This window comes from Bacidia gigantensis (genome assembly GCF_019456465.1).
Source record: "Bacidia gigantensis strain McMullin 20006 chromosome Unknown contig_134, whole genome shotgun sequence".
Classification (NCBI taxonomy): domain Eukaryota; kingdom Fungi; phylum Ascomycota; class Lecanoromycetes; order Lecanorales; family Ramalinaceae; genus Bacidia; species Bacidia gigantensis.
Window position 1 is genome coordinate 1,668,498 of NW_025408593.1, and position 13,816 is coordinate 1,682,313.

Consider the following 13,816-nt stretch of genomic DNA (forward strand, 5'->3'; position numbering starts at 1 on the left):
GCTACAGCCATCAATTGGTTGAGAACAAGGAATTCCAACTTTATTTTCAAAGCGTAGCTGAAATTTTGTATCGGATGACTAACACCTCCTTGATTTACGTAGACAAATGTAACGGTCATTACATCGAAGCAAAGAGCAAGAACGTTGACGTAGATCAAGTCAGTCATCACGCGCTTCTGGCGAATTGCTGCTTTTTCGCGGAGTAGACGAAGCAATGACCAAATGTACGTCCCACTTACGATACATTCACAAATAGTGAAGCCAATCTGCGTATAGCGCTCGATGATCAATTCCCTGGGAGACCATGTTGAAGAGATTGCATGGTCTGGATTGAATGAGTGGAATGCTCCTATCCAGGTTGGCAGAACGAAGGTGACTAGTGTCGAAAGAATCATCCAAAAGATCGCCTTTTGTATCCAAGGAATTTCATTGACAAGGTGTAGTCGAGAGTAAAGTATCATTAGTTGAGCTGGTGCATACAACGACCAGCCTCCAACAAGGAATAGAGTGTACAGTGGCCATAATTTGGAACCATCAATGCCGGGAGTCAGAAACCTGAGAATGATTCCCAGGGCGTCTATCACGCATCCAGTGATGCCGATAAAGATACTCCAGAAATAGATGCCCTTTTTCTTCCTGAAGACGCGCAAAACACAGACGCTCGTGTCAACACACAGCCAGAGACTGATTCCAGTGAATGCAGCAGCTGCAATTTCTTCTTGGGGTTTCCATTGTACCCGTGCGGCTTGATTGACAACATACGGGGAGTACTTGTGATCTGACATCACACTGATATCTGAGGAGTGCAGGCGCGCATAGGTCCTGGTAGCCCAGTGAAGAGATATATTCCAAATCCCTCAGATCAATTAGGATTACGTGCCAGATTGGATGTGATGTATGGTGTTGAGTGTGCACCCTCTACAGCCTGAGGAAAGACATGAGGATAATGTTGGAAACGGGTGGGGAGCTCGAGGCATATAGTCTCCCACCCCCCTGCCCACGTATCTCTCTTCTCGGGGAGGTATATGGGAGCGTCGAGCTAGGTGAGCCACGTTTCGTGCAGGATGACGAACAGCTCGATTGAAGGTGCACCCTAACTTCTGGATCGGGTCTACTCATTGGAGCGCCTGCTTGAAGACGGCACGGGCAAGACGGGCAATCCCTCCCTTGTTTTCTGCGGGGCCGCAATAATGCTGGTGGTAGCTCAGGCGACGATTATCCCGCATATTTCGATCGATTGCGGGATGGGGCTGAGAAGCAAAAGCAGATGCCCAAATAACGGTATCGGTTACAAACTTTCTCATTTATTATTCTTCATATGCTGCAATCTCGCAGTGCGTGACGTGATCCTCGTAGACGCTACTCGTAGAGGCCAACCCCATTACCCCACGGGCAATCTGGAAGAGGAAATAGTGTTCTGACGCACCAGGACGCCACCAGACGCACGAGATAAGTAATGAGGCATCCCACTAGCTTCATAACACCATGTACCACGTACCAGAATTCTCAAGTCAATATGAACTGTAGCTTGAGCAGACACCGTTGCATTATTATTCTTGTCAAAGGGTAAAGTCGCCGCCAACGGGGTTCCGTCACGCTCGGTAGGCGCCGCCGTTTAGTTGCCCCCCACTCCCCGACCTCTCGTTGTCCCCAATCGTGCCTGAAAATTCTATCTACGTCACGCGAGCAGTGTGAGAAACATCCCACCACGACGAACACTTCGTCCCAATTCAACATTGTAAAGTTCTCCCCATGACCGACAATGTCTAGCTCTGCTCATAAAGCCAGCAATGGCACACACGACCATGACATCCCCTACATACCCCTCCAGTATGGGAAAGAAGACTCCGAATCCTCCGCTACAAAGCTCATCCTCGCACTCTTTCCGCATTGGCGGCAAGGGGAAGGCAAGATCGAATTCACCACCTTCAAAGATGGTATTACGAATACTGTTGGTGGATACTCCTCGTGAAAAGTGACGTCAGCTGAATCTTGTAGTAGCTCATGAAGGCGGTGAAGAAGAGACCAGGAATGTCGGAAGAGGAGATGGACAAAGATGCAGTCCTGTTGAGGGCTTATGGAAGCGGCACTGAAGTTCTCATTGACCGAGAAAGTTCGTCGCCTGCCTCCTGACCAAGACCCTCGGAAAACACGGCGCTAAGAAGTAGCCAGGGGAGGCAACATCCCATTCCATTCTCGCCCAGCACGGTCTAGCCCCCGCTTTACTGGCTCGCTTTCAGAATGGCCTACTCTACAGATTCATTCGAGGGCGTGTCTGTACTCCACCAGACTTGACAAAAGAGCACATATGGCGAGGTGTTGCACAACGCATAGCCCAGTGGCATGCTTCTCTTCCCGTCGTTACAGAAGGCCGCAAAGCAGCGATCAAAGATGATATCGTCGTTCCATTGGGTCAAACTATCCCCAAGATTCCTGGTGCAACGGAGAAAATGTACGCCATCACACCCAATACACCTGTACCGAACATTTGGACAGTAATGCAGAAGTGGGTCCTTGCCCTCACGACAGGCACATCAGACGAACGCGAGAAGAGGGATATGTTACAAGTCGAGATAGAGCGGTCGGCAAAGGAGCTCAGTGATACACCAGGTCTAGGAGGCAACGGGGTCGGTCCATGCCAAAACGCTCTTTCTGACTCTCTACCTGACTCATGTACAGTTGATCTTCGGTCATTGCGATCTCCTAAGTGCCAATGTCATTATCCCACCACAAGAGAAAAGCAACGGCGAAGCTAAGTGCGCTTCCGTCGCCTTCATCGACTACGAATACGCCACCCCATCTCCCGCCGCTTTCGACCTCGCCAATCACTTCTCCGAATGGGGTGGCTTCGAATGCGACTACAACGCTCTACCCACACGCAGCATCCGTCGTGCTTTCATCGACGAATACATCTCAAGCTACATATCCCACACAACCGTTGACACCAAGACGGACCTCACATCCCGCTTATTCGACGAGATAGACCGCTTCCGTGGCATACCAGGGCTGTACTGGGGCATATGGGCGCTCATTCAGGCGAAAATCTCCCAAATCGATTTTGATTATGCTTCTTACGCTGACGTGAGGCTGAAGGAGTATTGGGACTGGAGAGCCGAGACGGATGGAAGTCGAGCTGCCAAGGGCGTAGAGAAGCCGCTGCGGGAGAGAAGGTGGGCTGAGGAGTAAATAGTATGATGGGTTCAACACCAGCAGCGTTAAATGGGAAGGCATTGTGATAAACATGAGCAGCGTTATGGGAAGGCTGAGTGTCTTCAACGACAGAGAAAAAGTTTCGCTTGTGATACCATTCTTAAATGCATCTTCACACCACGACTTATCCACGGAAGCAATTGGGGTTTCAATTGACTGTTGCTTTTCTATGCTAGAAGGGCAGTCCTGTATTTCTCTTCTATCACGCGGGTTCTCCCATTGTGAACTCCACCTTGCGCCATTCGCTCACCATTCAAGATTACTGCTTACTTTCCTGCCAAAACTCATTTACGAAACAATCCTGCTGATACCGGGTATCACAACTCTCCCTTACTAAAAATCACACAACCAAGTTCGCTCAACCAACAGCACTCACAGTGTAATACCCAGGTTCACTTCAACCGCCAAACAAAGCCTACCCACCCCCTCAAACCTTCCAACTCCACTCATGCCCCTCCTCATCTCCATACTGTATCCCCTCAATCCACCCCTTCATCCTCATCGCCACCTCCCCAGCCTCCTGGCCCTCTTTCAACCCACAATCCACCATCGTGCCCCTCCAACTGATCGCTCTGACGGGACTCACAACAGCGGCCGTGCCGGCGCCAAAACACTCCAACAACCTCCCCTCCTCGCTCGCGCGCGCCAAGTCCCCCATCGTGAATCTCTCCTCTCTAACCTCCCACCCACCTTGCGGCACCAGTCGATCCCTCGCCAATTTCAGCACGCTATCGCGCGTGACGCCCTCTAAGATCGTGCCATCCAGGGGCGCCGTCCACAACACTTTCTTCCCCGACCCGCCTCTCCCCTCCGACATGACCGCGAAGAAATTCATCGTTCCCACTTCCGTCACGAACTCCTCCCCGCCCTCCCGTTCCTGGAACACCCACAGGTTCTGCTGCAACCCGCGCTTCGCGGCCTCTAGTTGCGGCACGATCCCCGGTGCGTAGTTGGCGCCTAGTTTCTTATCGCCTACGCCCCCGGCCACGCCCGTACTGCGTACGGTGTTGCGTCTAATGATACGGCTTTGAAACCGGTGGGGTAGTAGGGACCGACTGGGGAGGCGATGATGTAGAGGAGGGCGGAGCCGGGGGGCCGACGCCCAGGGTGCGTTGGGTTCCGATGAGGGTGGGGCGGAGGTAGAGGGAGTAGCCGCGCTCGCTGGTCGGTGTCAGTGGGTAGGAAATGAAAGTGGGGTGGGACGGGGCTGGGGGGAGCGTACGCAGGAATAAACCGTTCCTCCATCCGCACAAAGCGTTTTATCAATTCAATGAGGGCTTTGCCGTCGAAAGTGGGGAGCGCAATTCTCGCCCCGCTCTTGTTGAACCGCGCCATGTTCTTGTCGGGGCGGAAGAGGCGCAGGTCGCCGTTCGGGCAGCGGTACGCTTTCATGCCCTCGAAGCAGGTGAAGGCGTAGTGGAGGACGCAGGTCGCGGGGTCGAGAGAGAGGTTCTGATACGGTGTTATACGCGGCGCGAGCCAGCCGGTGGTGGATGTCCATTCAATGGAGAGCATGTGGTCGGTGAAAGTGTGGCCGAAGATGAGATCTTTGGGCTCGAGGCAGTCTTTGGGGGTCGTGCAGTCGGTTGTTGTGAGGAGGGATGGGTTGATGTTGGGGAGGCGCGAGAGGGCGGCTTCTTGGGCAGCAATGGAGGTGGAGCTGCTGTATCGGGCTTTGGGTTGTTGGTGGTGGTGGTGGTGGTGGTGGTGTTGTGGGTGGTTTTGTAGCTGTTGTAAGTGGCATTGTGGGGAGGGAAGTCGGGCTGATGGTGATTGAAGCTGAGAGAGCAAAGAGCGAGGTAGGCGGAGGATGCTGGAGCGTGCCATGATGTGTGTTAGGAGGAAAGGAGTCGAGTGGCTCGAGGGCAAGGTCCTGCATATTTATTTTGAAAGCGACGAGCGATCTCGGCCAGATGCGGCCGCGCGCTGATTGGCTGCCGGTGACAGCTGTCGTAGCCTCGTAGGGCTGATAACAGTCCGATATCAGCAAGTCCTTTCTTGGCCATTGCCAATCTTCAAGAAGTGGCTTGTGCATGGGGAAGTATCTTGTCAGTGGCAGTTGAGCAAATCCGGAAAGGGATGCATAACTTTCCGAGCTGCATGACCAGCGGAGCTTACGTCTCTCGTCCCCGCTGACACCACCACAACCAATTATTGAGCTACGTGCAGATTCGTCCAATTCTCTACACATCAGCATGTTCTCCTCAGCTCTGAAAACCTTTCAGTCCAACATTTCCGCGAATTATACCCTATCATCGAGTCCTACAGCGATCTCAGGCGCGTGGAAGATATTTGATGGAAAGAAGAAGGGTACAGGCAAGGCAGTATCTGTCTTTGTCTTTGACAGGAAGTCTTTGGAGCCTCATTCTGGGGGCCTCAGCAGAGGGAGTGGCGGCTCGTCACTACGAAGATTGCAAGATGAAGTGGTTGCAAGGATCAAGAAAGAAGCTAGTATGCTTGCAAGATTACGGCATCCGAGCATTCTAGAGCTTGCAGAGCCGGTCGAAGATACAAGAAGCGGAGGCTTGATGTTTGCTACAGAGCCTGTCACTGCCACTTTATCAGGCTTACTGCAAGACCAGGATGATCAGGAAAGATATGGAGGCTCGTCGAGTCGACCGAGCCGCGTTGTGGTTGAAGATGCCGAAGGTCAAAGAAGAAGGAAAGAACTTGAGCTCGACGAGCTGGAGATCCAGAAAGGACTACTTCAGGTTGCTCAGGGTTTAGAATTCTTGCATGAGTCTGCTGGTCTAGTCCATGGCAACTTGACCCCTGAGGCAATCTTCGTCAATGCTAAATCGGATTGGAAGATTGGTAGTTTTGGATTTGCTGGGCCGCCTGATCAGTCGAACACACAGTCGAACTTGACTCCGATATCGTTATCAGAAGTCATGTATCATGACCCGCGACTGCCTAGATCCATCCAATTAGATCTCGACTTCACCTCTCCTGACTTTGCTATGGATAGTAGTGTCACGACATCTGCGGATATGTTCTCGTTAGGCATTCTCCTGATTGTACTTTACAATTCGCCGCATACATCCCCCATCAAAAGTAATTCGAATCTCTCAACATACAAGAAACTATTCAGCTCCTCATCTACAACACCTTCAATGTCCAACAACTTCCTATCTACCAAGCCCTTGCCAAATGAATTAAAATCAGCAACACTGCCGAGACTGATTACTCGAAGGCCAGCGTCTCGCATGAATGCAAGGGAATTCCAACAGTCAGCATTTTTTGACAATATCCTGGTATCATCCATCCGATTTCTGGATACGCTCCCAGCCAAAACGCCAAATGAGAAATCTCAGTTTTTGAGAGGCCTTACAAATATTCTAGGCCAATTTCCCAAATCTGTACTTGATAAGAAGGTTCTACCAGCGCTACTTGATGAAACCAAGGACAAAGACTTACTGAATTTGATATTGCAAAATGTCTTCAAGATCGTCAAGATTTTGCCATCATCCCAACGTGCCATGAGTGACAAAATACTACCCCATCTTCGCGAGATATTTGCAGCAGGTAACTCGAAACCTGTTGGGGAAAAGGATACTGCAAAAGAAGCTGGGCTTGCCATTGTCTTGCAGAATGTAACTCTCATAGGAGATAATTGCGGCGGTAAAGAGTTCAAAGATTACATGCTGCCCATCATATTATCTGCTATGGACTCTTCAACCCACGCTATCGTGGACAAAGCCTTGAGCTGCCTGCCAAAAGTTCTTTCAATCCTGGATTTCTCAAGTATTAAGAATGAGGTATTTCCAGTCGTTGCTGCTGTATTCAGCAAAACAAGCAGCCTTGGCATCAAGGTGCGTGGCCTCGAAGCTTTTGTTATCTTGTGCGGTGGCTCCAACGACAGCTCTGACATTGGCGATGATCTGAACGGCGCGAAAGCCGGCAAAGCCTCCAACAGCGCTGTACTGGACAAATATACTGTCCAGGAGAAGATTGTACCGCTGCTGAAAGTCATCAAGACCAAGGAACCTGCAGTCATGATGGCGGCGTTGAACGTTTTCAAACAAGTTGGTAGCATTGCTGATGCAGATTTCTTGGCCATGGATGTACTGCCCATCCTTTGGAGTTTCAGCCTTGGTCCCCTGCTCAATCTTGACCAATTCAATGCATTCATGAACCTTGTCAAGACCCTCTCTTCACGTATAGAGCAGGAGCAGGTGAGAAAGCTGAAGGAAATTTCCTCAACATCAAGTCGGTCTATGGATCAAACAATATCCAATGACCTCATGAATGTAGGGTCAGCCAATGGTATTGCGAATGGACAAGACGATGTGGGCGAGAACGATTTCGAGCGTCTAGTATTAGGCAAAAAACCCGGTCAACCCCCCAATACAGACATGCTAGGAGACGCTTTGCAGCCTCAAAATCAACCTGCAATACCATCGCAGCAGCCGACTCTCCAATGGCAACGGTCAGCCTCGAACATAAGTCAACGCCAACATGGTAACAACTCAATGAGTGCTCTGAAGCCTCAGTCTCGAGCGATCACTCCTGACCAAACATTGAGCGCGTTCGCCCCCTGAGCCCAGCTACGAATACTTACAACACCACCCCTCCAATGACAAACGGCTTGAACTCATTCCCTACTGTTCAGAGACAAGTTCCTTCCGCCTGGCCCACACTGTCTGCGCAACAGCCACAGCAGCTGACCCCCTTCCAAACGGTCTCATCGCCTCCCTCACTACCACAGCAAGGGAGTGCTTTCAATGGCTTCAGTATTGCACCGCCTCCAGCCATCAATGCTGGTAACAATGGTATGACGGGTCTCGCCAACAAGCCTATGGGACCAACGCAGAACAGCTTCGCGGGAGGTATGACAAACGGATCAATGCAACCACAGCTCACACATCCACTTCAACCACAGCCCTACCAAATGCCTCAGCAGCAGCAGAAAAAGAGTGGACTAGACGCTTTTGAGAGCTTACTATGAAATGACAATGATAATGATAATGATCAAGTTACTAATTCAAGAATACAATTCATCCAGCCTTACTTTTGCAGCATCAGGGAGCGACGTAGACTTATTTTGCATGGTTCATGCAACTGTTTAGTAGCTTTTGCTTCACCTATCCTGACATACCTATCCTGACATATTGATGGGCATATTCTTTGTCTCTTTCTTGTCTCGTATAATAGCCTCATCGACAATGTTCATCACATTGAGCGCTGTCACATACCACGATGAGGCACATGCTCTGAAGTCCCTAGGCCACTTTTCAGCCCTTTGTAACAATACTACTGTACCGCCCATCAGCGCTACCTATGCAGCTACTACTTTCGGCGCGTTCCGATGACTCTCAGCCGCCTGCCTGATGTCGGAGAGGTTGCTTCCACGAAACTTTCTCATCTTGTTGACACCAACGCTCGGAACGTCAACCTCGTCTAGTGCGCAAATGGCTGACTCAGACATTCAATTTGAAGATATCTGGAATCATGTATTTAGCCTGTATGAGGAGAAAACGAACAGAGACCTGAAAACCGATCCTTTGCTTGGAGAACTGCGCACTACCGACGATCTCCTCCTTCAGATCAATGCCCGACAGCGAAACTTTGAGGCATTTCGCCAAAAGAAGGCGAAACTATGGTCCATTCTGCGTGGCTCAATGATTGGCGTTGAACTCGTAGGGGGTCTCACGCAGGATGCTTTGACCTTGACTCCATTTTCCATGGCCTCGCCTGTACTGGGAGCAGTCCTGTTCTTAGTTAGCTCCGCTGGAGATGTCAGTAAGGCTTATGACACAATAGTAGACCTGCTTTCTCAGCTTGAGGACTTCACTGGACGCTTGCAGGAATACACTAATGCTACTGTTGAACCGAAGCTTCGCAAAAAGCTGATTGATGTATTAGCATGCCTACTTGAGATCTTCGCAAGATCGGAGAAGCTCATACGAAAGGGCAGAGTCAAGCAGTATTTCTCTGTGACCTTCCTCCGTAGTAATGAAAAGGTGGCTGCTGCCTTAGAGCGACTCAAGTCGCTCATGGACACAGAGGCAAAACTCGTGGGGTCACTCACATATTCGACCCTTCTCAGAACAGATGAATCAGTATCTCAAGGATTGAAAGTTATGGAGAGGACTGAAACTTTGTCAGAATGGCACCAGGAAAGCCTGGAGGGTATGGCAACAATGATGAATGGTGAGCCAATCCGATGGAGCTTGTAAAACTGATACTTGCCGCCTCGTCCACTCTATCTCATTCAAATAGTGCTCACGTGCCACAATAGATTCCAAGAAAGATGCGAATGAAAAAGCTGAACGGGAGAGAATCGACAAGGAGCTTGATCGAACCACCTTACGAAAAGTCCAGGACTACCAGAACGACATATCCGAGCGAAGATTGACTGGAACTTGTGACTGGATAAGGAAAGAGCCCCTATTTCAACAGTGGATTGCTCAAGAGAGCCCCATACTGTGGATCCTTGGGGGCCCAGGAGCTGGGAAATCATTTCTTTCGTCCAAAATTATCGCCCATCTCCAAGAGAAATTTCCTCAAGATCCTCATGTGCCGTCCCGCGAGTCTGTCGGCTACTTCTACGTCAGAGAGGATGATCAGCAGCTTCGCTCATTGAATGCCATATTGAAAAGTCTTGCATTGCAAATTGCAACCAACAATCCGATATATAGGAAACACGCTGCTAACGTATGCAACTCGCCAGATAAGATAGGTACTGCAAAACATACCTGGCAAAACTTGTTTCTCGACTTCTTTAGTTCAGACCAGAATAGAGATAGTGTGGTCTTCATTGTGATTGATGGATTAGATGAAGCGCCAAAGAAGGAACAGACAGCATTTCTAAAGATTCTGAGAAGGCTTCTCAGGCAGTCCAGTGGAGTTGATCAGGCACCAATGCGGCTTCATTTTGCCATGGTAGGGCGTCCTGAGCTTCGAGAGAGTATACTGTCGGTGTGGGCATCGCAGATCATATACATTGAAGTTTCAGCGGCAAAAAATACGCCAGATATTGATGACTACATCAAACGCGGTATCCATAAAGTCAAAGCACTGAAAAATAGACACATATCTAGTACCGACAGAGAGTTGCTGAAGGCCACGATCGTTCAAAAGCTACAAGAGGGTGCTTTAGGTATGTTTCTTTGGGTCAACTTGATGCTCGATCAAATTTGTAATGTATCACGACCAAGTAGCATTGAGGGGATCTTAAAGGAAGCGCCACATGACTTGGCAAAAATGATCCGACATGTCTTTCAAAGGCTTGCTGCCGATCCTGGTGTACAAAAAGAAGACATAAACGAGATGCTGACATGGGTCACATTCGCTCAAAGACCATTGCTGCTAGGTGAGATGGACGTCATCCTGAAATTGAGACCGCCCGTTGGAGAAGGCATGCCGGACCTAGAGGACAGACTGCGGGGCCAATTCGCTTCATTCTTCATTCTGAATCGGGAAGACTCTAAGACAACAGAAGATCTAGCTAGTGAACTCGCCGAGAAATTCAAACACAAGATGATACTTGAGACTCCTATTGATGGCCCACACGATCTCGCAGATGAAGAGCAAGGCTTTGACATTCTTGAGCTTCCAAGCTATGAGTCTGATTTCAAAGCTACTGAGTTGGCTTTCAGCCATGCGAGCATACGGGATTATCTCTTACAGGAAGGTAGAGCAGAAACACGAAGGTGGCCTAGCGATTTGGGTATTGGCATTGAGGTCAATAAGGCGAAGCATCATGTTACTGTCTTTTGCCTCACAGTTTTACGCGATAAAGAACACGAAAAAACTTTCCCTGGAACCAACCTTCTGACTTACGCAGCTGACAACGTTCTGACACATCTAAAAGGTGTGGATAGATTGAGTTTGACGACTCACGAAAGACAGGCGGTCATTGATCCGCTGTTCAACCTGTTGGATGATGATGCTACCATTGAAAGATGGTTCAGTAATATCTCTAGCGACAAAGATATCTTTATTCGAGATTGGCTGACCGACAAGGACCTGGAAAAGTGTATCGGAGACTGGCTCGCCGATGAGGAAAATCAGCGCCATGGCTTCTCAGCATCATCCTCCTATGTGCAGCTTCTTCAATCGGTAGCCACGTTCTGCAAAATTCGATGGCTGACACGCGAGAAGGGTTATCAACCAGCCCTATACTATGTGTGGTTTCTACACATATGGGCCTCTCTTGTGAGTGTCGTAAATGCTCTGCATCATGCAAGGCTCAGATAACGAGCGAGGCTAATTCATTGCTTTAGGAAGGCAATGTATACCAAGACCTCAACGACTATAGTCTCAGTATACAGACACTGCTGATCGAAAAAATTCCTACTGCCAGGCTACGCCTCATTGCTGACGACCCTCAATACGAAAAGACTGCGTACTGGCATCATCGGCTTGGAGCTATACTCAGAGAGGCGTCATACTTTGAAGCTGCGATTGAAGAGTTCGATATTTCCTTTCAAATGTATGACGGTGATTGGATACTTCATTGGAACATGTCTCGGGCCTATGAGTCGCTCGAGGATTATTCGTCCGCCCTTTCCTGGGCCGAGAAAGCTCTCACCATAGTGCCTACGAAGGAGAAGAGCATCATATTGCAAGACATTTCAAGATGGAGGCTAAATTTAGATGATGTGGAAGAGGCAATTGAGGCAGCGCACGCTGCATGGTCTTTAGCACCAGAAAACCCCCGTATGGGAGGAAGCTACCTCTATGCATTAAATGCAGGATTCAAATATAAGGAGATAATGGACGTTGCAACTTATCTTTCGGTGACTACCTCGCAAGAGAGCCAGGAGAATCAGCTTTCGCTGCTGTTGCTCAATACGTTCAGCTTTCATGAATTTATTGGCAATGCAGCTCGGGAGATGGGCGATTTAAACTTTGCTGAGAAAGCAATAGAAAATGCTATCACTGCTGCAGAACGCAGGAAAGACTTAGAGGAGCTCGCAACCCAAAGATGCGAACTTGCCATATTCTTGGATCGCCATGCTTTTCGGACATCTAAAGCCATCGTGACGTTTGAACTGGTCTTGGAAAGTATTGCCTCGCGTAAGAGTGTCAACAGCTTTGAGGACCAGAGACACACCGCAGTGAAGTATCTCGCTCAATTGTATTATAACGAAGCCGTTGCGACCCGAAGCCAAGATAAGCCTTCTGAACATTGGATATCGAAACTGCAAGGACTAGCCAAGTCGGGCGTTGCACCCGATGGCGAGGATGTCTATTCGACAAGAATAGCTTCGACAATGCTTGGTCTGTGGTACCGCAACCACGGCAAAGAAAGCGAGGCAAAGGCATGTCTGCGTCCTCGATTCCTCGAGGGTATCGACATGCTCACAGATGATGACCCCGCAAATGACCAGTTTGGGTACGATGTGCTTTCTGAAATACTTTTGAAGGCGGGAGATCGTGAGAACGCTGGCGCTGCCCTTGCCGTTACTACTGCGCCTCTAGACAAACTAAAGTCAATTCGATCCACCAAGGAGAAGGCTGCAGGTCAAAGCCTGAATAGCAACGCAGGCGAAGAAGACTCGACTCCCGCACTGCCAGCTGAGGAGTCAAAACCAAACACGACTCCAGCAGACACCTCCTCACCATCACCTCCTACCACTAAACGCTCTCTTCCATCTGCTCAAAAGCCACTCTTCATCTACGAATGCGACGGCAACTGCAAACGTAAGGTCGAAGACTGGACCGCTTTCTACGTCTGCGAGATCTGCATCGACACAGCGTTCTGCGACCAATGCATCGAGCTCGTGAAGACCGCAAGACTGCCTTTCAAAAAATGTCACGCAAATCACATTTTTTACCAAGCGTACCCCTTAGAGGAGAAGGCGGACGAGATCGCTTCGGTCGTGGTGGATGGGAAGGTTCTGCCGAGGAAGGAATGGTTGGAGGGGTTGAGGAGGGAGTGGGTGGCTTGATGAGTAGTAAGGAGGTAGTATGAGGGTGAGGGTGAAGAATGAGAAGAGGTTGCTAGAGGGATGTGCTGATGATGCTTCGTTGCTGGGGCGAACAGGGAAGAGATGGAAATTTGCGTGAATACGACACTCCACTTAATAATGTTAGCGGATGAGGAGATCATAGCTTCGAGCACGTAGACGATCGCAATTGAACAGTTGATAACACAGAGCGTCGAGCGTCGAGCGTCGAGCATCAAACAAATGGGCGGATGAATCCACAATTAGCATATCTCAATTGAGGCATAATGGCCAATAATCCATACCAGCTATGAACTGGACAACGACCTCGAAATGGCTAGGAAGATCTAGAATCACTCCACTTTGCTGAAGGCGACGAAGACGACTTCATGGCATGTACACGGTAACAGAGGGTATATCTCGTGCTTCAAGATATTATCCATGATAAGGTGGGGTGCATCTATGCCTGCTGTGAATAGCTAGTCATATAGCAATTAAACATACAATTTCAGACATACCAAAAATCACAGTGCAACCAAAGTACGTACATCTATCTGTATGAATAACATCCCAGGCGATGACATTAGCTTCAAGCTATTGGATGGCTTAGTGGACAATTATCTGCGCCCTCACTCTTTGCAAATAGACGGAGTAGGATTTCAATTCAATGGTCTAGCTACTCGGTAGAGATCCTCGTGTCTGAAGTCTTC

The 13,816-nt window shown here is 49.3% G+C and overlaps 3 protein-coding genes across 3 annotated transcripts; all 3 read left to right on the plus strand.

Moving 5' to 3' along the window:
* Positions 1-1,762: 1,762 nt before the first annotated feature.
* KY384_002256 (uncharacterized protein) lies at positions 1,763-3,186 on the plus strand (the record flags this gene model as incomplete). Its single annotated transcript, XM_044810782.1, has 3 exons — positions 1,763-1,951; positions 2,205-2,627; positions 2,680-3,186. The coding sequence occupies 3 exons, from the start codon at positions 1,763-1,765 to the stop codon at positions 3,184-3,186; spliced, it is 1,119 nt and encodes a 372-aa protein (XP_044672756.1).
* A 2,219-nt stretch (positions 3,187-5,405) lies between these two features.
* KY384_002257 (uncharacterized protein) lies at positions 5,406-8,158 on the plus strand (the record flags this gene model as incomplete). Its single annotated transcript, XM_044810783.1, has 2 exons — positions 5,406-7,738; positions 7,945-8,158. 2 exons carry the CDS (start codon positions 5,406-5,408, stop codon positions 8,156-8,158), a joined length of 2,547 nt encoding a protein of 848 aa, XP_044672757.1.
* A 463-nt stretch (positions 8,159-8,621) lies between these two features.
* On the plus strand, positions 8,622-13,109 carry KY384_002258 (uncharacterized protein; the record flags this gene model as incomplete). The annotated part of the gene is made up of 3 exons (XM_044810784.1): positions 8,622-9,342; positions 9,452-11,274; positions 11,487-13,109. The coding sequence occupies 3 exons, from the start codon at positions 8,622-8,624 to the stop codon at positions 13,107-13,109; spliced, it is 4,167 nt and encodes a 1,388-aa protein (XP_044672758.1).
* Between the last annotated feature and the right edge of the window lie 707 nt (positions 13,110-13,816).